The following is a 27149-nucleotide window of genomic DNA, read 5'->3' as shown; positions in this document are numbered from 1 at the left end:
CCACGCCATCTGTGTCCAAGCAAACTCTGAGGCAGCACAGGCTCAGCAGAAGGTGCCAGTCCCCTCTAATGCCACTGGGAAGGCATCAAGTCTCCCCGCATTATGCCACCTGAAGCAGTTATCTGGAAACCGGCTCATCGCCTCACTAGACTGGCACTCCCTGCCTGACTCCACCACAGGTTGCAGAGGAGCCTGGCAAAAAGCCATGAGGCTTGGGGTGGTAAAAGCAACTGAGGCCCCGGTCACACAGCAAAGTTGCCGCGGGAGAGGCACGGAGGGTGGGCGGATTATCCAGGCGCGATCACACCCCAACATCTGGGAAGTGGAGCGCACCCGTGGCTTACCGCAGACAATGCGCCTTAAAAAACTAGTACCTCAAAGGTACTAGTAAATGTTTGCCACGGGCTGCCTCCAGACATTCGTGGTGTGATCGCGCGTGCATTCCCCTCCGGTCCCTCGTTTACCCGCCGGCGCCGAGGGAAGGACCCGCACCGGTGCGTCTGATTGCGTAATCGCGCATCAAACTGCGCTGGGGCAATTAGCCACGCCCCCCCCCATATCCGGCCTGTGTGACCGACCAGAGACAGGTTTGTGGCACAGCAAAGCCCCATTCGAGCCCATGTGCTGCAGCATCCCCCTGGAACTTGTGCTGTGGTTGCACTGTAGCAGACATTCACCTCTAGGATTGTTTTGCCCGCTGAGGGAAAACCTGGTCGTGAATTATTGTGCAGCGCAGTCCAAAAGATATGTGGAGGCAAGGGCCAATGCGCTGGCATGGTCCAGCGGGTGATGTCCAGTCCAGTTTGTTTGTTTTAATACATAACAATGTGCCTTTCTCTCCTCTGCAAGAAGCCTTTCCCTCCTCTCCTGGGAGCTCCGTTCTGAAGCGGCACCTGGCGAATTTCGGCCTGTCACCCCCGTTCAAGCCTCGGAGGAGAAGCCCGAATACCCTCCCGAGCACTGGCACAGTCGCGCCACGGTCGCCATAGTAACAGGCGGGCAAAGGAGGCGGGGCGGAAAGTGAGAGGACACTTTCCCCTCGCGGGTCACCTGATCGGGCTCCGCGGGTCACGTGATCCCGCGCCCATCGTCGCCATCTTGAAGCGGTGCTTCTCCCGAAAGGAAGCAGGGAGGAAAAGGGACATTCGTATCGTTTGTTCTTGGGGGCAGGTGGGTGAGAGGGCGGCGCGGTTAGAGGCGGGGGATCTGGGGGCGGGAGGAGGCGGTGGGGCAGGGAGGGGGCGAGCGGCGAAGAGCGGAAGGCGCTTTTCAAGGTCTCCGGGAGTGCGGGAGGGGGCCTTTTCGTGATGATTCCCCCCCTTTTGGGAAGTCCTCTGAGCCTCCCCTCAGAGCTTGACCCCCCCAAAGGAGGAAGAGAGTCTTGAGACATCTGAATGACGGTCAGATATATCGTTCCAAGAGGGTCTGTGGACCGGAGTCCACATCAAAAGTCGTGAAGTATTAACCTCAGTTAGTAGATTCTATCTCATCTATAGATCTTGTTATCCGCTCTTGCAAGCTGTGGCTGTACTTATCTTGCAAAACGTATAGAAAGATCACAGAGCGTGTGGCACCAAAACTGGTCTACGGTTTCTCTCCCCCCGCCCTATGCATACTTATAGCCACACACTGTCAGTTTCAGCAAATGGGCGTGTTTCCCTGAAGTAGAGCAGTTAGATTTGAGCCCAGTAGCACCTTAGAAACCAACAAGAGTTTCAGGATGTAAGCGTTCAGAAGTCAAGTCTTTAAGGTGCTGCTGGGCTCGAATCTAAGTACCACATACTGCTGGTGGATGTTTCATATTTCTGACATGGGCTCTAGTCAGTGGAAGCCTGGGACTCAAGAATATCTAATACATAAGTACATTGGGTAGAGAAAGAAGCTCTTAGCAGCAGCATTTCGCTTTCTTCCATAAAAGGAAGAACTTTTTGTGTTTAATCTTAAGAAATGCGCTATTGACGCAGCAGTGGAAAGCTCTAGAGCGATACGGTTTTAATCTGCTGTGACATTTGGGGGTTAGGGGAAATATTAACCATGTTTGTCTTCAAAGTGCCACAAGATTTTCCCCTCCCTTGTTTTTGCTTAATAAAGTGCCCCTCCTTAAGAGTGCTTACTTGGAAAAGCCGTGTTAACCTGGCATGAAGAGGAGCAGGTGTTCCTCTAGTTCTGCTGGAGCACCTGTTCTAATTCTCTCTCTCTCACACACACACACACACACTGCTGCAGATCCATTTTATTTATTCCTCTGTGGAGCACTAGCCATGTTGATGGGAAAATAGTAAAATCCCTGCCTCAATAAGCTTAGAGTGTAAGAAGGTTTACATATCCACTATGCATGGTGTTAGTCCCTTTCAGCCCTACGAACATCCTTGAAGCTTAGGGGGGAAATTTCTGTCTTGTTCCTGTAGTTACTTCTTTAAAAAATGGATTATGCTACTGCTCCTTGGGGACTTTATTTGTAGTGGACCTACTAGCAATCTTTGTCTGTCTTCTCTGATTCCCCTCAACTTCAGCTCAGTTACCCACATGCACAATTATCTTCCTTCTCCCTCCCAGCCAATTAGTCCCCTAAAGCTAGAGAGGTTCCCCTGAGGCTCTCCCCTTCTCTGCTCCTTTGTTTGTAAGTTGTAATTTATTATACTTGTTGGCTATCAGACATTCTTGTGTTTTACCTTCCATTTCTTTGAAAGAAAACTCCTGAAATAACTATCAGGGATTTAAAATAGAGGGATACATTTTTAAAAATTGCCCAGGAAAGTAGCTTGAGAAAGATGTAATGTTAATAGTACATTTTGTACGGATGTGCTTTACAAAACCTATCTGATCCTTGCAGCAGATTGAGAGGAAGAGGACAGGTCCTAAGGGGTATCCAATAAACGCTGAGGCTAAGTTGGAATTTCAGTCCTCAGTGTTCCCATGTAAAGCCAGTACTGCTGAGTTCTTCCTTTCTTTCTTTAATTGAATGCACACCTTACTTCAGAACTGTCATTTCCTGAATCGGATTTCCTTTCATTCCCCTGAGTCTTTCCCCACTTCTGGTCTACTTGTTTTATACCCACTGCAACTTGTTGGTTATCACAGCCTTCTTGTGAACTCAGAAGAGAATTCTATTCTCTTCCTCCACACACACACGCACATTTTCTGATTCTGAGTTGGAAATGGTAATAAGATCTCTGGTTATCTATCTCACTGGAAGCGTAAAGTGCAAATGAAGGAACTGGAAGCACTTTTCCCGGCACCCTTCCTCAAGTGTGTTGTGAAAGGAACACCATTAACGCTTTTCTCAATACCAGAATGTCACAGCAGACTAAAAAAGCCTTTATCATTCTAGAGTTTCGGATGGTTGTGTTAATAGCAGGCTTCTTAAGATTAAACAAAGAAAGGTTCTTCCTTTTTGTGGAAAGCTAAATGTTGCTGGAAAAAAGTTCCTTCTATACTACTGTGTATTAAGAATGCTTGCCCTGACTTAGATAGGCTAGGGCAGGGGTGGCCAAACTGTAGCTCGGGAGCCACAAGTGGCTCTTTTGCACAGTCTAACTTAATGGTAATAAAAAGCAAATTTGTCTATTTTTCAATAAAAAACATGTGTGTAATATTTGCTCATGTCTTGCAGCTCTCAGATATGAAGTTTATTCTATGTGGCTGTTAGGTTAAGCAAGTTTGGCCACCCCTGGGCTAGGGGCTCATCTCATTGGATCTCGGAAACTAAGCAGGGGCGGCCCTGGTTAGTATTTGGATGGGAGACCTCCAAGGAAGTCCAGGATTGCTGTGCAGAGCCAGGCAGTGGCAAACCACCTCTGAACGTCTCTTGTCTTGAAAACCCAACGAGGTCGCTATAAATCAGCTGTTACTTGGTGCCAAAAAAAAAAAAATTAAGCTTGCTCCCTGCTTTAAGTTGTGCAAAAACAAATTGTTGATTGTGAGATATAGTAGTATTTAAAATGCACGATATCAGAAATCATTTGAAGGGTATGTTCTTTGACAAAAGAGGTGATCAGGCGCCAAGAGAACTGTGATTTGCAGTGCAATCCTAAACTTGTATACTCAGAAGTCAGTCCCACTGAGCTCAATAAGAATGTCAATTTGTAATTGTTGTGTATGTAAACTTGATTGGAAATCCAATAAAAATTATTAGATGAAGAAGAGAATGTCTCTCAGCTTCGGTCCCCTGTCTACAGTACAGGGCTAAGAATGCCAACCTACCTTACGGACCTGTTGTAAGGATTACAGGAGGATGTTTTGATTGCCAGAAAAACCAAAACCAAATGCGAGTTCCAAATCACCTAATAATTCATTAATCTGGTCTTATAGCTGCTTTTGCTTGTGGGATATTCCTCGTTAGGGCATGCCACTGCCCTTAATTATAGTGACTGCAATCTGATGTTCAGTTACCTGCACACAAGTTCCCCTGAAACCAGTGCTGATTATGAACGTATAACTGTGGTCAGAATGATATATTTTGTATCATTTTGTTATTCACTTCCTTCAAGGGTTTCTTTTCTTTCCTTCAAGGGGAGAGAGCCAGTTCGGTGTAGTGGTTAAGTGCGCGGACTCTAATCTGGGAGAACTGGGTTTGATTCCCCACTCCTCCACTTGCAGCTGGCTGGATGACCTTGGGCAAGCAATAACTCTGGCACAGCTGTTCTTGAAAAAGAGCAGTTTCTGTAAAGAGTTCTCTCAGCCCCACCTACCTCACAGGGTGTCTGTTGTGGGGAGGGGAAGGGAAAGGAGTTTGTAAGCCGCTCTGAGACACCTTTGGGTAGTGAAGGGCGGGGTATAAATCCAATCTCTTCTTCTCAGATAAAGCGGCAGTCTGTGAGTTCTGGCTGTATGTAGGTAGGACCAGTGGTGTGTGAGGGCGAAAGGCCTTTTCTTTCCCAGATTGTCCTTCATTCAAAATCCCACATGTATACACACATACAGTTACTTTTCATTCTGAAAGATCAGAAACACTGTTTCTAATGCCCCTTATCTCTCAATAAGAAAAATTGAGGAGTGGAACATTTTGAATGCAGGGTGATCCAGGTGAGAGAAGCTTAAATGGTCTCTCAGTAAGCTGCACCTTTCTAACAAGTGCCTGCAGGAATGGAGCAGAGTGAGTTCAGCAGGCTTAGAAGGGTGAGAGCCTGTTTGGGATTGGACTGTCAGTTGTTTCCAGTGCCAGGAGGTTTCACAGGCAATGCTCTTATTTCAACAGACACCCGAAATGAGCATGTGCATTTTGAAGGCTGAAAATTATTCTGACATGTGTGAGAATATTTGGCTGAGCACAGCACCTGTTGGAAGTATTATGAAATAGCTTCTGTACTTAGATTTAAAAACGAAATACTGATGCATTTTCTTCTTATTTGATCCAAAATCGTGTTATTTAAAAATCCGCCTAAATCTTAAGAAATAACTGTCATACTATAATGTCATCTTATTCCCGGGTTGTCATTCTGTTGTCACTGTGGTGTGAACTAAATGAAGGCACTTGTGGCTGGAGACTTTTCTACCGTTTTCACACCATGGAGGGTGGGGACAGACACACATTTACTTGTGCTTCTTTAGTGGCATCGTGTTTGCGGTAAATCAGTCTGCAAAATTAAATACATTCCGTGCCAAGCTGAACAATCACTTACAGGCTTTAAAGTGTGAAATGCATGGCAAAGCTTGTCTTGCAGGGCTGGGGATAATTGGAGAATTTTTCAGTCTCGCAAGAGTGTTTTTCAGATCAGTTTCTGCTACTGAAGCATACTGAGCTTGCACTGTGTGGTTTGGCCACATTGCGATCCTTCCAGCCTAAACAAAGCCACCTGAAAGTACATCATAGTTCTTACAGGCTATGCCTAAATGTCATAGTTGTGGTTGATTGAGAGCCAGTGTGGTTGAGTATCCCTGACCTTGATAGCCCAGGCTAGCCTGATCTCGTCAGATCTCAGAAGCTAAGCAGGGTCAGCCCTGGTTACTACTTGGATGGGAGACCACCGAGGAATACCAGGATCTTGACGTGGAGGCAGGTGATGGCAAACCACCTCTAAAAGCCTCTTGCTTTCAAAAAGCCCTAAATCAGCTGTAACTTGACGGCAAAAAAGTATAGTGTAGTGGTTGGAGCAATGGGCTAGGGTCTCTCAGCCTAACTTGCCTCGCAGGACTGTTGTGAAGATAAAATGGAAGAGAGGAGAATGATGGAAGTCGCTTTGGGTCCCTTTTGGGGAGAAAGGCAGGGTATACATGAATTAGATACAATTATTGCTGGGATTGGTTTTTGAGCCACAGTCATCTCAAGCATCTAAACCATTTCGAAATATTTTGTCAGCCGATTGGATTGAATGCTTAACCATTCCAGTCTATGCCAAATTAATTTTCTCGCGTCTGTTTCCTGCTTGTGTGTGTGTGTGTGTGGGGGGGTCAGTTTGCTAACTGAAAGGAACTCCTAGGTCACTTGTAAGAGATCAAAAGATGCACAGAATGAGGATACAGCATTGGCATCTAGGAATGATGTCATCACTGTGTGCCTCTGCTATAATAAAGCCCAAGCCCAGCAAAACTTCAAAATAGACCTGATGGGGATGATCCAACATTAGGACCTTTTGCCTTTTGTTTAGAAGCTAATTAGTAGGAAGGAAGTTGATCTAGAAAGTTGGTTCTAGATCAAATCAAGCCTGAGCGCTCCCTAGAATAATAATAACAATAATAACAACAACAACAATAATATACTTTATTGTCATTGTACATAGTACAACGAAATTAAAGATGCAATCATTTCGGTGATCTACAACAATATTCATATACACTCACACACCATTCACTACTGTCCCATAACTCCCTTAAGGTTCACATAGCAACTTAAAACCACCAATGTCACCCAAATTCCAATTTCATACAGCCTTTAAGGCAATAATAGCTCTCGAATAAAAACTATTTTTTAAATCTATTTGTCCTTGCTTTAAGTTAAAATAACTAAACTGAGGCTGTTGTACTTTGCCCACATTACAAGAAGACAAGATTCACTGGGAAAGGCAATAATGCTAGGAAAAGTTGAAGGCGGCAGAAAAAGAGGAAGACCCAACACGAGATGCGTTGACTCAGTCAGGGACGCCACGGCCCTCCGCTTGCAGGAACTGAGCCGGGCTGTTGATGATAGGACATTTTGAAGGTCATTCATTCATAGGGTCACCATAAGTCGGAAGCGACTTGACTCTGTAATTTACACACACACACACACACACAAATTAGTAGCCACTAGCTCTGAAAACTGGGGGAGGGTTGGTGGATGAGAGGGTGTATGGCCAGCAATGTTCCCTCTAAGCTGTGGAGTCTTGTGAGCAAAAATTCTACTTTATGAGCTACTGGCATTAAAGTTGTGAGCAAACGATTTGGCTGCTGCATAAATTAGTTTGCTCTTAAGCCATCCTTACTGAGCTAAGACACAAATGTGTGAGCCAGAGGCTAAAAAACTGTGAGCTAGCTCACACTATCTCAGCTTAGAGGGAACACTGATGGCCAGCCCTTCTTTTCCGTGGTGTAGGTCACCCAATTCCCACAGCTGTAGTTAGAGCTATGAGGAAAAGTAATTCCTGTCTTATTTTTAACCGTATGGAATAAAATGCAGCTTCAGAAGGGTCAAAAGGAAACAGGAGAAAGTCACAAGAAGAAATAGTTAAATGTCCTCTCATTTTTATTCCACCGTCTTGAGAATCCTAAGCACAGGGTGAGATCCTAAGCACAGTTTCCTGCTTCATGTCTACTTTGACCTGGAGGCAAGTGTTGGGATTGCTGAGAAGGAAGGCTAGCATACAGCTCTCTCCTTCCAGATCTGTTAAAGAGAACAGCCCCTCGCTGTGGAAGGCTGCTTTTTGAAGGAGCACGCATTCATGTGTTCAAATGCAAAGCAACTATAATGAAATAGGGTGCATATATATATATATATATATATTGCAGTGGGCTCCAGAATTTGTCGTATATCTCATCTTGAAAACAGATTCATGTAAGGGTCTTAAGAAATGTTGAAGAGTCAGTTAAATGGAGTGAAGAAGAAGAAGAAGAGATTGGATTTATACCCCGCCCTTCACTACCCAAAGGAGTCTCAGAGCGGCTTACAAACTCCTTTCCCTTCCCCTCCCCACAACAGACTCCCTGTGAGGTAAAAGAAGAAGAAGAGATTGGATTTATACCCCGCCCTTCACTACCCAAAGGAGTCTCAGAGCGGCTTACAAACTCCTTTCCCTTCCCCTCCCCACAACAGACACCCTGTGAGGTAGGTGGGGCTGAGAGAGCGCTTGACAGAAACTGCTCTTTTGCAAGGAGAGCTCTTATCAGAACTACGGCTTGCCCAAGGTCATCCAGCCAGGTGCAAGTGGAGGAGTGGGGAATCAAACCCTGTTCTCCCAGATTAGAGTCCACGCACTTAACCACTACACCAAACTGGAAAGTCAGTGAAACTGGTAGAGTTTGCATAAGTTGAAGGTATGTTATTGGTGTCTGAGACAATAATCCAGAGACTGTTTGTCTGAAAACAAGACCTGATGGGTTGGCCCCCATGTCTCACTTCTAATAAGGAATCTTCAGCCAAAGCGATGAAACTTCCTTATACCCAGTCAGGTGATTGGTCCCTATGGCTCAGCCGTCTTGAGGGTTGCAGGCAGAGAGGGTTCCCCTCCCCAACACTGTCATTGTTGGACAACCTTTAGACTGGAATTCCCATGATTGGACCTTCTGGAACCTTCTGCGTGAAAAAGCCAAGTGTTCTGCCACTGAGCCAAAGTGCTTTCTCTAGATGAGAGGAGTCCTTCCATTGCCCGTGGGTGCCGTGGTACCCGCTGATACCTTTCCTGGAGCTTGCCAAGTGTTTTTAGAAAGTGGCTGGGACCAGGTGGGGGTCTTGCCCAGCAGGGCTTCCTGTATATGTGTGACTCTACTTCCTGTGGTACCCATTTGGTGGTTGCACCCACCACCAAGTGTGTCAATTCCAAAGGTGCCTGCAGGCTGAAAACATTTGTGGACCCCTGTTCCATTGGTAGGAGGACAGCTCCCTCTTCTGAGGGACGATTGCTCATTTGCCAAAAGGGAAGCCATTGGGGTCCAACCCATTGAAGTGACACGTTTAGGATCGTATTGTAGAAATATGACTAGTCTTTGTGCTCATCAGGTTTGGCATTTCATTTTGTAACCAACGTCTTCCCCCCCCCCCAAATTGTTTTCAGGTATTATGGAAGAAGGAAGCAATATCGCAGCATTAGTCTCAAGCATTGGGGAACAGGAAGCTGTAGTGATTTCCGAGGCCATCCTCAGCCCGCCCTTGGAAAGTGGTGAAGACCAAAGGAAGTGTAACCCTGATCCGCTAATCCAGGTCATCCAAAAGCTAAGCAGAATTGTTGAGAATGAGAAGTCCCAGAAATGCCTTCTGATAGGGAAGAAGCGTTTACATCCGGAAGCCGCTGTGCTTTCAGTTGACTCACAAGACCTCCCGGAGATCCCCGCTAAAGCAGTTGAATTGCCCGCCCTGGGCACAATAAATATCGAAGACTATTACATGACTGACTGTCCCCCACAGAGTAAGAGGAAAGTGGTTTGCTACCAGTGTAGCCTTTGCAAGTCCCTGTCTCCCTCTCTCCATCTTTTAAAAGAACACCTGAAACAACATGGTCAGCAGAATGAGGTAATACTCATGTGCTCCATATGTAACTTTGCCACTGTAAGCCTAGAAGAATTTGAAACTCATGTGAGATGTCACCCAGACAATGATGACAAAATCCTCGCTCCATCGAAAGAGCAGCAATGTATGAGTCTCTCTGGTACTGCTGTGCATGGGCCAGTGGAAAGTTTTGTCAAAGCGGGCCCTGATCTGGTGGCACAGCTTCAGTCTCCTCCTCTGACAGAGAAGGGGAGGCGAAAATGGTACACTTATGAGCAATACGGCATCTACCGCTGCTTAATTTGTAGCTACACTTGTGGCCAGCAAAGAATGTTGAAAACGCACGCTTGGAAGCATGCCGGGGAAGTCGATTGCTCATATCCTATATTTGAAGATGAAAACGAGCAAGCCGCGTTACCGGATTCCACCGCGTCGGGCGTTCCTCACAACGTCGACACCGTCGTCCTTGCGCTAGAAAATAGCAAGCTCGATCTCTCCAGCGACCAGGCCGTTCAGCTCCATCTGTGCAGCCCAGAGCAAACGACATACAAGCCATCACCCGTGGAAGAAACTGTAAAACAGGAAGCGGTCGTGAGTCAGTCAGCTCCACTTTCTCCCCAGGGAAAACTCTCAGAGGAGGCTCTGTCGGACACCGATCTGGAACAAGATAATTTGGTAAGTGAGAGCCTGCTGTCATCGGCCCAGAAGATCATTAACTGCAGCCCGAACAAGAAAGGCCACGTCAACGTCATAGTGGAACGTTTGCCGAGCGCCGAAGAACCCGTCCTACAGAAGGCTTACTTGACGGGCGCTGATATGGAGACTGAGAAGAAGATCATCACCGAACAGAGCTGGGTTGCTCGCGATGGGTCGGGGGACGTGTTCCATATGGACAAAAATTCTGTCGACCTTGAAGAAGTGATAATAGGATGGAGCAGCACGGAGAAGAAAGATGCCGACTTAAGCCCCGGGAGGGCTAGAGCGGTTGATGAAAATGCCCCTCCCACACGAAGGAGAACCAACTCCGAGTCCTTGAGGCTGCACTCCCTAGCCGCAGAAGCTCTGGTTACGATGCCTATCAGAGCCGCGGAGCTAACCCGGTCGAGCCTCCGGGCCTTTGCGGAGGCAAACTCTTTAGGCTCGGATACGGGTCAACGGCAGACCGAGGGCAGCTACCCGTCCCATTCTAAACTGGTCACTTCCCTTAAAGCGGAGGAGTTGCCTGGCCTAAACCAAGCCGACTGCACTTTTGTGGAGATACAGAAGGATAAACAGGAGTTAGCTGAGGGCCCCATGAAAATGGGCATCAGCATGTCGCTGCTCACCGTGATTGAGAAGCTGAAAGAGAGGACAGACCAGAATGCCTCCGACGACGACATCCTGAAAGAGCTGCAAGACAACGTGCAATGCCAGTCTGCGATGGACGCCAACGTACTGGGAAGCAACTTGGTAGAATACATCCCCAATGTGGATCGTCCCTTCCGGTGCCGCTTGTGCCACTACAGCAGCGGCAACAAGGGCTACATCAAGCAACATCTACGGGTCCACCGCCAGAGGCAGCCCTACCAGTGCCCGATCTGCGAGCATATCGCGGACAACAGCAAGGACTTAGAAAGCCACATGATCAACCACTGCAAGACCCGGATGTACCAGTGCAAACAGTGCGAGGAGTCCTTTCATTACAAGGTGAGTGACTCTGGCTTCTGCATTCTTCTGATGTTGTCGGCGGCGGTACTCTCGGTCGCTTTCAAGATAATGGATCAGAAGATGGTCGCTTGCTGTAGCAAAGGCATGGTAAGCGACCTGTGTATAGGTTGTACCAGAGGCACTAAGGTCAAAGAAGAGGGGGACGGCAAAGGATGAGATGGTTAGACAGTGTCATCGATGCAACGAACATGAAATTGAGCAAACTTCAGAGGACGGCGGAAAACAGGAGGGCCTGGCGGGATCTGGTCCATGGGGTCGCGAAGAGTCGGACTCGACTGTGCGACTGAACAACAAGAGGCACTATGGGGAGCACCAGCATTGGAGTCCCCGGTGACCTTCGATGCCAGAGTAAAGGCCCCTGAAATCCAAGGCTGAGAAAGGAGCCAAAGCTTATGCGATTTATCCAACGGGGTGGGTCAAGGAGGCAGCATGGTCCGAGCTAGGTTTCTGCCTATGTTGTGTTGGAGTCAGCCTGCTGTGTTACAACAGGTAAAATTCCGGCTTCAACTGGTAGGTAAAGGTTCCCTTGCTCGAAAGCCAGTCCAATCCGACTCTAGGGTTGCAGTGCTCATCTCCGTTTCAAAGCCGAAGAGCCAGCGCTGTCCGAAGACGTTTCCGAGGTCATGTGGCCGGCATGACTAAACACCAAGGTGCACGGAACGCTATTACCTTCCCACCAAAGCGGTCCCTATTTATCTACTTGCAATTTCTTGCTTTTGAACCGCTAGGTTGGCAGGAGCTGGAACTAGAGACGGGAGCTCACTCCGTCATGCGGCACACTCGGGTCTTGAACTGCTGAACTACTGACTTTCCACAGCCTGCAGTAGAGAGTGATTATAAAAAAAGCTGCCATGAAGCAGCCTTCTCAGCCATGAAGATAGTTTCAGGGGCTAGCCATGTTGGTCTGCGGTAGGAGAGCTAGATTTGAGTCCAGTAGTATGTTGGCGACCAACAAGATGTTCAGGGTATAAGCTTTTGAGAGTCAGAAGCCTATGCGATGAAGGGGACTTTCACTCTCAAAAGCTTATTTCCGTAAATCGTGTTGGTCTCTAAGGTGCTACCGGACTCAGATCTCGCTGTTCTCAACCAGTGGCGTACTCTTTGATGTTGTATCTTAGACCTTCTTTATGTGATGTTTTGATAAATGCGCTCAGAACTGTCGCACAACGCTTTAAAAACCCTACTCAGGGTTAAAGCCTAAGCATGTAGAAGTGTCGATTCAGGTGGGGTAGCTGTGATGGTCTGACTCAACAGAACAGAGTTTGAGTCCGGGGGCATCTTTAAGACCAACAAAGTTTAATTCTGGGCATAAGCTTTTGTGTGCACGTGCACCTCTTCAGAAGTGATCATCATTACGGTACCAGTCGAGGGTCGAACAGATTTTCTTCAAAAGAGAACAGTGTTGCTTGCTTGCTAAATATTAGCAGTCAACATAAGTCCGTTGACTTTTTTTTCTTCCAAGCTTTAGTGATCAGCAAATGCCAATCCCCCCCCAAAAAAAAAAATCCCTTAAGGGTAAAGGCTGAAAATAAAGGAAATGGATGTGCAAAACTGAATTTCCATAGGCAGTCTAGCCATAAATGTAATTTTATAAAGTCTTCAAACCATTTCTGTGGACTCCACGGCAGGGTACTGAGACGGTCAGCCTTTTTGGAAGGCAAATGCACTGGAGTACTAAACGTTAACTATGGCAGCCACTGAAGACTTCCTTGGGAAGGATTTTCTATAATGGCTGTAATGGAAAATGTTTTTTCCTTTGCCCTTTGACAGTTCAGTGGCATTGGGTATATAGAGGAGAGGTAAAGGTAAAGGTTCCCTTGCTCGAAAGCCAGTCGAATCCGACTCTAGGGTTGCGGTGCTCATCTCCGTTTCAAAGCCAAAGAGCCAGCGCTGTCCGGAGACATTTCCGTAGTCATGTGGCCGGCATGACTAAACACCAAGGCGCACAGAACGCTGTTCCCTTCCCACCGAAGCGGTACCTATTTATCTACTTGCAATTTCTTGCTTTCGAACTGCTAGGTTGGCAGGAGCTGGAACTAGAGATGGGAGCTCACTCCATCATGCGGCACCCGGGTCTCGAACTGCTGAACTACTGACCTTCCACAGCCTGCAGTTCAGTGTCTTAACCACTTGAGCCACCGCAGCTCCTTATAGAGGAGAGACTCTCCTGCAAATCTCAGGGTGGGAGATAGAACCTTGCAAGTCTCAGCAAACATTTGTCCTGAATAACAGATATTGTTTTGGCCCGTCCTATTTTGCTTAATTCTGTAAACAAAAAGAAGAAGAGATTGGATTTATACCCCGCCCTTCACTACCTGAAGGAGTCTCAGAGCAGCTTACACTCCCGTTTCCCCTCCCCCCTGTGAGGTAGGCAGGGCTGAGACAGCTCTTGAGAGAACAGCTCTGAAAGAACCTATGACTGGCCCAAGATCACACTAGCAACTGCATGTGGAAGAGTGGGGAATCAAACCCGGTTTTCCCAGTTCTCTCTTGCAGCCAATAAAGCTTCAAGAAACGAAGACTTGTACCACCTCCATAGTCTCCAAGCATGCTGTTAAACTCTCTTAAAGTCTATTTCAGTTGTAAACTCGCTGCCATTTGTTTGGGCTCCCTGACATATAGTGAGGGAAGGCAGCATGGCATTGCCCTGTCGTATCAGATATCTCAGAAGTTCTTGGACGGGAGACCACCAAGGAAGGCTCTGCGGAGGAAGGCAATGGCATACCATCTCTGCTTCTCACTTGCTTTGAAATCCTTTTGCTGGGGTCACCATAAGTTGGTTGTGACATGAGAGCCCTTGCGTACGTACATGCCTGACGTATAAGAAAAAACAGGTAACACTTGACATAAAGGTTTAGTTCTGATGAGTTCTTTTTGCTAAGTGTCCCTTTGATACCGAAGAGTCAGCGGAAGACCCTGAAGGGAAACCTGTGGAAGAGAGTCACAGCACCTTGCTTGGTGGAAGGGATGAAGTGGATGCAATGTGAAAACAGTAGTTACAAGTTCAGTGCCAGGGATTTACCGCTCCGTAACAAACTTTCTCTTTAACATCTCTCGCTCTTTGTTTTGGTATTCCAGAGTCAGCTACGAAGCCATGAGCGGGAGCAGCACAGCCTTCCAGAGGTGTATTCGACATCGTCGTCTAACAAACTGATAACCTGCAGCGAAATGGATGAAAGTGTTGGTACTGTCTGTCTTTTTGACTTGTTTGACGATAGCACTGGATTTTGACGATAGCGCTAGTTTAGTACAAGGCAGCTTCATGTGCTCATCTCTGTGTGCATGTGCACCACCACCCCAAGTCCTCCACTGATCAGTCCTGGCAATAGTCCAGAGCAGTCAGAAATGAAAAAATATATATATACAGATGCGTGCTAGGTGCCCGTAGAACAATACAATAACCAAAGAGACTGTTTTAAAGCCGTAACATCATTTAGTGTCGGGTAATGAAAAAAAACAACCACTTATTCTTTCACAGAAAAATTACAAAGGTCAATACAAACAACAAACAAATACCTTTATTAGCATAAAATATTAAACAGTTGCCATAGGGTAAAACAATCCTATAAAATTTGTGAAAAATAGATAACTTCTAAAACATTACAAAGGTATGTCTATTTGTATGAGCTTAAATTATAGCAAGATAAAAAATTTTCCCAACCGCAAAACCTTGAATTAAGTTATACAAACTCATTGAACTCAATTAGAATGATCAGGGACATTTTTCCGTTTTATAAGACCATAAAAGAACTTGGCAGTCAATTCAATAATCTCCGAATCTCGAGAAGTAAGGAGGTAGTGTAGCTTGCTTCCGTACGGTTGGCATGCTACAAAGGTCAATAACATTTCACATAGCAGTCTGCTCCAGACTCTCAAAGTCTATATCCCTCTAATAGTCTTGTATTTTTAAAGGCAGTCTGCTCCAAATTCAATCAATCAACACTTATTCCGGATATTGAGTGTTTCAGACCTCTGGTCTTTCCTCAGGAACAAATCCTATATAGAAATCTTACATTCCATGTAACTTTCAAGTTGACACTTTCATTAATTTGCTTTTCTGTTGATCTACTTGGGCAAGGTCTCCTCACTTATTTCAAGACATGCTAGTGCTGCTGCCAAAGTCAAATGGAGCCGGAGGCTGAGATCCTGTGTGACTGTGCTGGTCACAAATGGAAGCCTCCCTGCTCCATTCCCCCTGTGTTACTTTGTGTTGGTGGGGAAGCGTTCATTTGTGCTTAGAGACTTGAGGTTATGCCAAGTCCTTGGATGTAAGATGCAGGTGTAGGAGCATCGAGGGCTGAGACCTAGCAGCCACCTTGGGCTGTTAATGCACCAGGAACCACACCAAATTTTATATGTCCCGGCCTCCCATTGGCAGGCTGCTGAAGAACCCTTTGTCCAGCACGATACGCCGTGCAGCAACTGAAATTACTAAGATTAAAAAATGCAGCGTCTGAGCGTCACTGCCAACATGACCCGGAACAGAAAACGCTGGCATGCAGAGATGCTGTTTGCAGGCTGGAGCAGTGTAAGACGGGAGCCTTTAAAGGTTACACCCACCACATAGAAAATGGTCTAAGGAAGGTGCTTTCCCCCAAGCAGCTCAAGGCTTTGAAACTGGGCCAAAAAGGTTCAGGAAAAAGCTTGCATTTGCCCCCACCCACACCTCCTTTTAAGGAAGCCGGTCTGGCCTTTTGGGAATCCTGAAGTCAGAAGGAAATGCTGTTAATTGTCTGCAAAAAGGAAGAAAAGGGCTGCAAGTGCCCCCCAACTCTGAATTCAGGGCGGCGGTGGTTGTCGTTTCTGAATTTTAAAGCTCTCCGTAAATAACAATAATAAATCAAAAGCCAGGGTTGAACATGAGGCTGGAGTGCAAACGTTCTGCTTTTAATAGCATTCATTAAATGAGAATTTAAGCTTTCAGAAGTCTTTGGGAAGCTCTTGGCAGTCAAATTACAGGAGCGTCGCAGGGAGGAAGTCCTCTTGTCAGACAGATGTCACCTCTATAAAACAGCCTGAGCCCCAAGAGGTTTATGGCTCAGCATCTGTTTTCGTGCCAGGGAGCTGTGCGGGGAGCGTTCATTCCACACATATGAAATCATAAAGGGTGTTTACTGCATACAGTTGCCTTGTAAATGCCTAATAACAGAGGACCATCATCAGAAGGTGCATTAAAGGAACACCTGCTTTTGTTATTCAGTTGGAATCAGTTGCTCTGGTATACATCATGGAGCTGGCTCTTCCCTTTCTACACCTCCCCCCCACCCACCCCCCAAAAAGGGGGATAGAAGCAATTCTCAAAACTCTTGACCTGAGTAACAGCACAGAGGGATCATCTTGCTGAAATGTGCAGCTGACTCAAATTTTATTCATCGCCTGCCAGAGCTCAGAGTAGGTTCTGAAAATATTCACTTTTCTTTTTCTGGTAAAGATAACCTATACAAATCCAGGGAATCTTTAGAGAATAAAACAAGCTTCTATGACTCATTTGGGGACAAACGCTCGCTCTTCTAATGGCATGTAGAAGTCTCCTTGTGAACGTCCTTCTAAGAAACATGACTTTCCTGTTGCCCAAGGAGTGATTTAGGGATCTCACCGTCCAGCCCTAAGCAGAGTTACACCCTCAAAGTCAATGGGCTTTGAAGGACGTAACTTTATAGGATTAGCATGAAGGGAGGCAGATATACCATTGCATTTTGTAAAAGCCACAAATTAAGCTAGCAATTGCAGATATAACAGCGTGCAAATGTCTTGCTGCTGGTAACTCGATACTTATCATCTGGGCAGTATTATTGGTTGCCATCAAGTGGTGTTTCCTTTCTTGCTGTATGCAATGAAAGGCTTAATTGCTCAAAAAGCTGGCCCAGGAGAATTTGGCATCCCAAGCTGAGACACCCCATGATCCAAAAGGAATACCCAGAATCTCCTGCAGCATGAGCCAGGATGGTGTAGTGGTTAAGAGTGGCGGATTGTAATCTGGAGAACTGAGTTTAATTCCCCACTCCTCCAGTGCATGAAGACTGCTGGGTGACCTTGGGCCAGTCACAGTTCTCTCAGAACTCTCTCAGCCCCACCTGCCTCACAAGCTGACTGTTGTGGGAAGAGGAGGGGAAGGCGACTGTAAGCCGCTTTGAGACCCCTTCGCGTAGAGAAAAGAGGGGTATAAAAAAACAACACTACTACTTCTTCAGCGTCTGAGAGCACCTACCGAACTGTGGGATCCTGGGAAGCAGCTCTCAGTTGCAGCCAGTTGCTTTGGGTATCCTGAAAAATATGGCTGCAAATAATTTATTTTGGGAATTTTTACCTCACCTCTCCTGGGGAACCCGCCACTGACATTTTACAAAACAATATAACATTAGAAGTCACACATTAAAACCCAGAATTTAAAAAACAAAAACAAAAAAACAGCCAGAGAATTTAAAATTAAAATTTTAAAACCCCAAAAAACAGCCAGAGAATTTAAAATTAAATCGTTGAGCAGCACACAGTGAATTTAACAGTGTACTTCAGACTTAAAGCAAATGATAGAATAATTCTGAAGGATCAACTCCACAGTTAAACGCCTGGGCGAACAAAAACATTTTGGCCTGGTGCCTAACAGAAAGCAGTCTAGGCGTCGGGCCACTAGTGAACTGCTCCTGAGAGAACATCTCTGAAAGAACTTGTAACTGACCCAAGGTCACACCAGCAGCCACTGCAGGGGCCACTACTGAAAAATACCCCATCTCTGGTTGCCGCCCATCCCACCTCTGAAGGCGAGGGCACAGAGGTCAGGCCCTGCAAGGCAGACTCACTGGCGGGCTGGACAATGTGAGAGGAGGTCGTCTTGCAAGTATCAGATCAATTGCTGGGGTCAGTGGTGCTGTCAAGGCAGGACTTTGGGTTCCCGCATCCAGTGATCAGCAGATAGCCCCTGAGAGCAGGTTAAAGTTTCACATCTGACGTCTGTGTTCCCCTGTACAAGCACAAGACCAGTTCAGTCCGAAGTTTAAAATGACCCGACTGCACCACTTTCTTGGTTTGCTTGTGACGTTGGGCCAGGTCTGATTACTTTATCAGAAAACAGAAACATGACAAATATTTTTTGATTCAAACCTATCTTTATAGGTCAGCTCCAAGTGGGGAGTCGGGGGACCCTTTTGGATCGGGAGGTTACAGCCTAGCTAAGATAAGCTGCCTTTATCCACAAAGGAATCTTTCTGCATTGAAGTGAAAGTAATTCTGCATACATAAACTTCGTCTATTGTGTCCCGTACAGGGGATAGGATTTCAGTCCAGAAGCTTTACAGATGCGACACTTGCGACTACACAAGCACAACGTACGTCGGGGTACGGAACCACAGACGGATTCACAGCTCTGACAAACCGTACCGGTGAGTTTCTCAGTATTCCCGGTTATGAAAGTGGGTACTTTGTTTTGTTTTGTTTTTTAAAGGAATTTCTTCCCCATAAGGTTGTTTCCTCCCACCATTGCCTATTCTAAAGATAGAAAACGGGGGGCAATTTCAAGCAGCCGACTTTTGAAGCAATGCGTCATTAACTGATTCACTCTGACAGCATTTTTAGAATCCACCGACGTTCTTCATAAGCATCTTTGAGCTTGTCATGCGGTTCCTTCATTTTTCAGTTCACTTGGTAGAGAAGTCATAAAAAGAAGTCATTCATTTACTCCCTCTGTATTTTGCCCTCTTCTGTAGAACTTGGGGAGGTGTACGTAAGAGATCCTGGGACATCTGCCATCCAGGCCCTGACCTGCCTGCTGCATCACGTGACTTCAGGTCATACTCTGGACTCGATTTGTTTGCAGCCCCAATTGTTTTGGAAGTAAGGGCCACTTCCCCAAAAATCCCACTGTTCACAAGCAGCAGCTCTGGTTCTTCCGTTTGGAAAGACCGGAGAACATGATAGAGGTTTATAACATTATGCATGGGGTGGAGAGAGTTGACAATTTTTTCTCCCTCTCCCAAAATACTAGAATGCGAGGGCATCCAACAAAGCTGATGGGCAGTATGTTCAGGACAGACAAAAGGAAATACTTCTGTACACAGAGAGTGATTAAAATGTGGAATTTGCTGCCAGAGGATGTAGTGATGGCCACAGGAATAAACAAATTTAAAAGGGGATTTGATAGATTCAGGGAGGATAGGTCTATCTGTGGCTACTAGCCATGGTGACTCAGGGGAACCTTCGCGCTCAGTGGCACCAGTCCTCTGAATCCCGGATCCAGGAAGCAACATCAGGGGAAGGCCTTGGCCTCTATGCCCTGTTGTTGGTTGTCCAGAGGAATTGGTTGGGCTACTGTGTGATACAGGATGCTGGACTAAATAGAACATTGGTCTGATCCAGCAAGGCTTTTCTTGTGTTCTTACGAAGGCCTTGGCCTCTGTGCCCTGTTGTTGGCCCTTCAGAGGCACTGCTTTGGCCACTGTGTGAGACAGGATGCTGGACTAGATGGACCGCTGGTCTGATCCAGCAAGGCTCTTCTTAAGTTCTTAAAGGAAGGCAGCACCACAGAAGGCCTGTAACAAATGAGCACTTGAACATCTTCCTTATATGGCAAACAACTTGCATATCCTTAGCCAACTGGATTGATAAAGATTCCAGAACGAGACCTAAATAGCTAAACATCCTTTGAACTTTTTGTAGGGGAGGGGCTGTGGCTTAGTGGCAGAGCATGTACTTTGCAGAAAGTCCCATGTCCAGTCCCCAGCAGAGCATTTGGTTTGCATGCAGAAGGGCCCAGGTTCGGTCCCTGGCAGTGTTCCCTCTTAAGCTGAGTTAGTGTGAGCCAGCTCACAGTTTTTTAGCCTCTGGGTCACACATTTTTCGACTTCGCTCAGAAAGGATGGCTCCAGGGCAAACTCATTTACGCAGCAGCCAAATTGCTCGCTCACAACTTTAATGCCTGTAGCTCACAAAGTAGGATTTTTGCTCACAAGATTCCACAGCTTAGAGGGAACATTGGTCCCCGGTACCTCCAGTTAAAATTATCAAGCAGCGAGTGATGTGAAAGATCTCCACCTGAGCCCATAGAGACCCACTAGCAGTCAAAGGAGACGATACTGGCCTTGATAGGTCTGTGGGTCTGTCTGATTCGATATAAGGCCGCTTCCCAAGCTATGGTCATCCTTCCAAAATCCCCATCATTCTTTCCTCGTGCTGGCGGCTTGAGTCAGCGGGTCTGGAACCATTCACTCGTTGTTGTCTCTTCAGATGTCGAGTGTGCGACTTCGCCACGACAAATATGAATAGTTTGAAATGCCACATGAGGCGGCATCCCCAGGAGCATCAGGCAGTGCAGCTAATGGAACAGTTCAAGTAGGTAACGATGGCTGCTCAGCCAAGGCTGTGGTCTTGTTTGCGATGCATAAATAGTTGGGCATTGGGTCGCTGGAACGTCGGCTGTACCTCCACTCACAAGCTCCTTAGCATAGGTTGTGAAGAAATGCATTTTTTTTTCTTTGGAGGTTTAAAATGAGCAAAACCTTCATTTTGAGTTAAAAAAAAAAAATCCCCCTCTGGGCAGAGAATATGCAGGGAGGAGGAAGTCAGTCAATGGCTTTCCAGGCTCACCTCAGCTACCTCTAAAGAAATGCCACTAGAGTTAGCAGGAGAGATAATGGGTGGGTCAAGCTCTCCCCCTTCCCCAGGGAACAGAGGTTTGGAGGAATTAGATACTAGAGAGGCTTCAGGAAGGAAAATTCTAGAGACATCATGAAAAGCTTCACTGGCCTGGCCTGGCCTGGTCAGTGGGTGGGGAACAGAGAGGAGATAAAACTCAGGGAGCAAGGAGGAAGTTCTCTTTTGTGCTGGATCCATCAGGGCACACAGAACTTTTAGCTGAGGTCTGGAGGAGCTGGCCATTAACCATGTGCTGGCCCAGAGAGCTACAGAAAGCTTCAAGGTAATGGATACTCTGTAGAGATTTGTGACTTCCTAAGCTTTAGGAGCCTGTCCGATATTTTAGCACCTGATAGGGCATGTATAGAGAGAGGGACAGAGGATTTGCATTTTAACAATTTCTTTTGAATCCCTTGCTCAGTCTAAAAGTATGCTTGTGAACATTTTCTTTTTAATAAATACTTAATAACTTTTGGTGCTGGTAGTGCTTCTCTGTACCACATAGACCTCCACTGTCTTGGACACAGTATTTTAAGAGGAGCACCGGGGAAAAGCAGGCCATTGGCAAGGGGCTATTCTTCCAAAGATGCACAAGGCAGTAAACTGTCCCTGTGGTGACCAGGTGCTGGGCAGCGGGAGACACAGAGGCAAGGCCTCGGATATGGGAAGGGAAGCTGGGAGTCCTGACCCTCCCAGCAGGCAATTCCTTACAAAGGTCAGGTGGCGGTAGCGGGTTACCGGAGAGAGAGGTAAAGCCTCTACAGGTGTTGGGAGAACCTTGGAGGGCAGGGCGGAATAGGGCCTATAAGCCGGAGCAGGCCCGTTCCGCCACATAGATTATCAAGGTTGTTTGGTTTTTTTTAATTAATTCTGATTTTTAATATACCTTTTGGTCATTACAGTTGGTGGTTTTGGTGGCTCTGTGCCGTGTTCTGCCTCTTTAAAAAGAGGGGTCCGGGAATCTCAGCCTGCCCGGGAGCCCTAGGTATATTCAGGGAGTCATGGTGCTTCTGTCCTGACCTGGATGGGCCAGGCTAGCACGATTTCATCAGATTTCAGAAGCTAAGTAGGGTCGGTCCTGGTTAATACTTGGATGGGGGACCTCCAAGGAAGACTGGTGCCGCTATAGAGAAGCAGGCAATGGCCAAACCCCCTGCAGGGGGCTGCTGTCGGTCAGCTGCAACTTGATGGCACTTTCCACCACCACTGTGCTTGTCCCCCTAAACACATTCAAGCGGACTGCACTTGCTAAGTGCTTTGCACTTGTTCAGAAGCATATAGTTTCCATTTCATTTCATTTATTAGCTTCATTGACCCAAGGTCTTAAGCCAAACATGCAAACAACAACTATAAAACGCATTACATAAAATTACAAGAAATTTAGGCAGAACGTCTTTACAATAAAGGCTAATAAACATGCCCTCGATCAGTAGTATCAGACCACATTTTATAAACTTCAATGAATTCTATAAAATCCCATGATATTATGGAAATTAGTTTTAAAATTTTAAAATTGTATGCAAAAGGTACTTATAACATTTCAAAGCCGCTTTGAAAATAGCACTGTCGAAAGATATTTTGCCACCAAGCGAGTCGTTTCGGGGTCCTCATCAGCTAATAGTATGGTTATCACCCAGGGTTCCATAGGGAGGTGATATCTTTGTAAAATAGGAGTAATCCAGCAGGATCTGGGGTCAATCCATTGGTGGCAAAATAACATAAGATGATCTAAGGTCTCTATTGCACCTGATCCACAATCACACAATCTATTTGAGTACTGTATTTTAGCAAAACGGCCACTTAGCTCTACAGTTGGAAAAACATTCAACCTTGCAAGCGTGAAGACATATCTAGATCTGGGGGATGTAAGGAAGCTCATTTTATCATCCTGATCCATTGGTACAGAAACACTGGAAACCAGGGTTGGTAGTGCTTAGGTAAGGGAGACTGAAATAAAACATCTTTTTAAAAAGATGTACAATTTGATCAATATTTTGCATGTAACGTGTTCCCCTTGAGAAGCCTATTCAACAAAGAGCTGAAGTTAACATTGTGTCCATTTATTCCGTGAATTTAAGAACGTCCCCGTTACTATTCTGAGAGAAGAGCCAATTTGGTGTAGTGATTAGGAACGCAGACTCTAAGCTGGGAGAACCAGATTTGATTCCCCACTCCTCCACATGCAGCTGCTGGTGTGAACTTGGGTCAGTTACAAGTTCCTTCAGCGCTGTTCTCTCACGAGCAGTTCTTGAAAGAGCTCTCTCAGCCCCACCTACCTCACAGGTGTCTGCTGTGGGGAGGGGAACGGAAAGAAGATTGTAAGTCGCTCTGAGACTCCTTCAGGTAGCGAAGGGCGGGGTATAAATCCAATCTCCTCCTCCTCCTCCATCTTGTTCCTTAGATCCCATCATTGTTTGGAGCTACTCTTTGGTGCTCTGAAAATATGTCAAATCCTAGCTGAGTGGGGATTTTCTAGGCATCTTCTGTTTCTGCCTCCTGCTCTGATTCTTTCTGTTTTCATTTTAATCACTCAGGTGATGGCACTTGCCTTAAGATCTTTGTCTTGCAATGTGCGATGTTTAAAGTTCTGTACATGTGATTTGACATAGAAGTACAGTACCTAGTTCTTGTAACATGCAACATGAGTTTAAAACAAGCTGATTTGGCACTGAATCTGGAACAAATGACTGTGTAGTATCATACTTATACACACCACCTCTGTCTGGTTTTGTGTCTGTTTGTGTACAGCAAACCATAAAGAGAATACTTGCACCACAGCTCAGAAAAAAAATACAAAAAGCTTTAATACTATAATAACCACAGTTGTTGAATAGATCATTCCCAACATTTCACTGAGCTTCATCAGGGAAATTTGTTCCATAGTTATAGTTCTCATTCTGTGAAGACGTGTGTCTCCTAACATGACCGTTTCTCTCAAGAAGTAAGATGTAATATGTGGTAAGGAACTAGCCGATGGACAGGTTCTTTTAGATTTTGGATAACACATTGATGTGCTTATTTTTTTTTACTGGTAATCACATCTCTCAATTTTTTTTTCCAGATGTTCCCTATGTGGATATGTGTGTAGCCATCCTCCTTCTCTAAAGTCTCATATGTGGAAACATGCTAGCGACCAAAATTATAACTATGAACAAGTGAACAAAGCTATTAACGATGCAATCTCGCAAAGTGGCCGGTGCGTGCATCTGTATTTTAGAGTTATCGTTTGCAACCATGATATAAAACACAAAGCCCAAGGCATGCACAGGATATAACCTTGATTTTACAGTATAAATGTAGTATCTGGACTGCTTCACTATTGGCAGCTCTGGAATTCCAACAAAGATTTAAAACTAAGTTTTTCAGTCCCTGAGTTCAAAGAGCAGGTTGGTGCCCAACATTATGGTATATATAGTTGCTGGGAGGGGGGGATTATATATGCGTTGCATGCAGTTTCTCAAGTGACAAAACTGGTGCCAAATAGGGGTCTGCATTCGGCATAAACCAAGCTGAAAAAATACCTGGAAAATACCTTACCGGTATTTTTCAGGTTTTATTTAAGCTGAATACAGACCTGAGACTCTGATCGGCTACCAGTATACCTAAGCCTGAATAAAGCCATTTTTTGTTTGTTTGTTTGTTTTATCTATATATCCAATAGTCAAGTTGCCCCCTCCGTGCAGATATCTAAATCCGCACATCGAGGGCACTTGGGAGGCAGGGAGATTTTCCTGCACATTTGGGGCAATCCCCAGATGTGCAGAAAAATCTGAAATCTATAAAAAACTGTACAGGGGATACTTAAATTCCCCAAAAAGTAAAAAAGTGTGCCCTGCGCATGCGCAGGGAACGCACTGAAAATGGTGTCTCGCAGCCATTGCAGGGGGGGCTTGGCGTGACCGGCAGCTGGGAGCCACGCACGCCTCGCTGTCGCTGCTGGGGTGGGCGGGGGAGAAGGTTTGGTGGGCGCAGCGATGGGAATCGCGGGCCTCACTTCCTCAGCGCTGAGGTCCTCCTGCTTCTGCAGGACGGGAGCCATGGGGAATACTCTCCCCCCCCATGAGTATCACGGGTCCCTCTTCTTGTTCAGGTATATTCAGCTATACTGAATGGCTGGTGGGCTCCTCTTGCAGCTCGGTTTAAACCAAACTACAAGAGGAGGCAGCCCAGGATTGGCCGGGGCGGCGGAAGCTGAGAGCCAGCCCATGATCAGGCAGAGCGGCAGGGGCTGAGAGCTCCACGCTGCCCCAGCTGATCCTTTCTTACCTCCCCACCACATGCAGATCTTGGGGCCAGCTACCGTGCCACAGGAGAAGCCCTCCCAGCCAGGTCTGCTTGCAGTGGGAGAGACCTCCCGGCCATACACAGATCCTGGGGCCAGCTTCTCCTGCAGCGTGGTTTAAACTGTGCTTCAGGAGAAGCCAAGCCAGCCCCAAGGTCGGGCTGGCTTTTTTCTTCTTAATCTGTATTTTTCTTCTTGGGTCTATTGGACCTGAAAAAATTCCGGTTTCCAAAAAATCCCGGATCCAAGTACCATACTGGTATTGGGATCCGGGATTTTTTGGAAATACGGACATTTTTTGGGGTCCAATAGACCTAAGCGGAAAAATACTGTTGTTGTTTTTGCACACCCCTAGTGCCAAACCATTGAACTTCCCTTTAAAGTCAAGGGGATTTAAGATATTATTTAGGGACTCATTGAGGGTTGGGAGGCGGGCATTAGGATAAGGCTGAATAAAACTTTGTGGACAGATCCTTAGAGATTATCTTCAATATTGTATAGCACTGAAGAATTCCACTTGCTGATTGTCGCTGTATCTAATAGTAAACTGGCTGGCCCCTGCACAGATGACGAGAGCAGCAAAATCAAGCCAACCGCAGGATAACTCCCAAGGTGTGCAAAAACAAACAAACAAACGTTGTAATTTAACCAATGGCAAAAGAAAAAAAAACAGAAATGGTCTGATGAGATCTAAATATGCCCTAGAAGGGATGGAATATTGAGAATCAGTCACATTCTGGTGTATCAGTAAATTGCTGAGTGGTTCAGGACTTAGGCAGGCAGGAGTCATCTAGGCTTGGAGAGTATCTGTTCTGCACTATAGGGGGAAGAGGAAAACCTCCAGTGGTTTTATCTTGCACCCTGCAATTCATCACCGCTCCCCTATTTAGTAATGTAATGAAAATAACCTGCCTTCCCTACCCCCTCTTCCCTAGGTCTCCAAGTCAGCTACCTGGGAAGACAGTAGCTGAAGGCTCCGAGGATAATTCCGTTCCTTTGACGTGCCATCCTGAGGCCTTGTCCCCGTCAGACTCCTCCAGCCACACCGCAAACAAAACCACGAGTTCCGATGACAATCAGAACCTCAGTTCTTCTGCGAATACCTCGTGTGATTCAGAAAAAAATGTGAGTCTGCCCCATCTCGGCACAGAGTATTGCGTTCTGCTCTTCTGCTGTTGCATTTGTGGATTTGAGTCCACCAACAAAGAGACCTTGCTCGACCACATGAAGGAACATGAAGGGGAAATTATAAACATAATCCTGAACAAGGACCATGGTACAGCACAGAGCATAAGCTGAACAAAGCTCCCCCTTTTCAAATGTGGCTCCAGGTGCTGTTTCTTCCCACGTTCAATAAATGTTACCTGAGATCCTTACAAAAGAGAGGGATTGTGAGTAGGATTGTAGTGATACGCGTTCAATAAATGAAATCCTTACAAAAGTGAGGGATTGTGAGTAGGATTGTAGTGATATTCACGACTTCTGATGTCATTGTACCAACAAGAAAGCAGGTCACACCACATCTTGTCGAAGTAATTGCTTAGTTTCATACTCTGTGTAGAGAAAAGGTCCATTTTACACTATGCCATGTGGACAGAGCCATTTTCAATGCCTGCTATTAATCAAAAGTCTGTTTATGTAATAAGACATTCACACCAAGGTATTATGGGAGTTTACCTTCCTGCCTCAAAACTACCAGAAGGACGTCACATTCATTTCGGGTAATTAGCATTTTCCCCCCCTTGACACGACTGAAAGTACAATGATGAAGCAGTTGTCTCCTAAAACTCCCAGAGGGGAGAGAGATGGAGCAAAGTCTTTGGCCTTACAATTCCTAGCTTAGCTGCTTCTTTCTCAGAAAAGATACCTCTTTTCCTACTGGTATAAGCAGCATAAAACAAGCTGGTATTTTGCTATGGG

General features: G+C 46.1%; 1 protein-coding gene across 1 annotated transcript; it reads left to right on the top strand.

Annotated features, from left to right (window-relative positions):
• Positions 1-1112: 1112 nt before the first annotated feature.
• ZNF507 (zinc finger protein 507) lies at positions 1113-26612 on the top strand. Its single transcript, XM_015412661.1, has 6 exons — positions 1113-1170; positions 9186-11302; positions 14402-14507; positions 18585-18699; positions 24009-24143; positions 26165-26612. Exons 2-6 carry the CDS (start codon positions 9191-9193, stop codon positions 26526-26528), a joined length of 2832 nt encoding a protein of 943 aa, XP_015268147.1. The 5' UTR covers positions 1113-1170; positions 9186-9190; the 3' UTR covers positions 26529-26612.
• Positions 26613-27149: the final 537 nt, after the last annotated feature.

This window comes from Gekko japonicus, unplaced genomic scaffold (assembly GCF_001447785.1).
Source record: "Gekko japonicus isolate JY-2015 unplaced genomic scaffold, Gekko_japonicus_V1.1 scaffold287, whole genome shotgun sequence".
Lineage (NCBI taxonomy): Eukaryota > Metazoa > Chordata > Lepidosauria > Squamata > Gekkonidae > Gekko > Gekko japonicus.
The sequence above is the reverse complement of the archived record's forward strand: the minus strand, read 5'-3'. Positions and strand labels throughout refer to the sequence as shown.

Coding starts and splice junctions, on each gene's coding strand:
- ZNF507 (XM_015412661.1), top strand. CDS start 9,191: ATGGAAGAAGGAAGCAATATCGCAGCATTAGTCTCAAGCATTGGGGAA. Junction 14,508..18,584: donor CGAAATGGATGAAAGTGTTG/GTACTGTCTGTC, acceptor TGTCCCGTACAG/GGGATAGGATTTCAGTCCAG. Junction 18,700..24,008: donor AGCTCTGACAAACCGTACCG/GTGAGTTTCTCA, acceptor TTTTTTTTCCAG/ATGTTCCCTATGTGGATATG.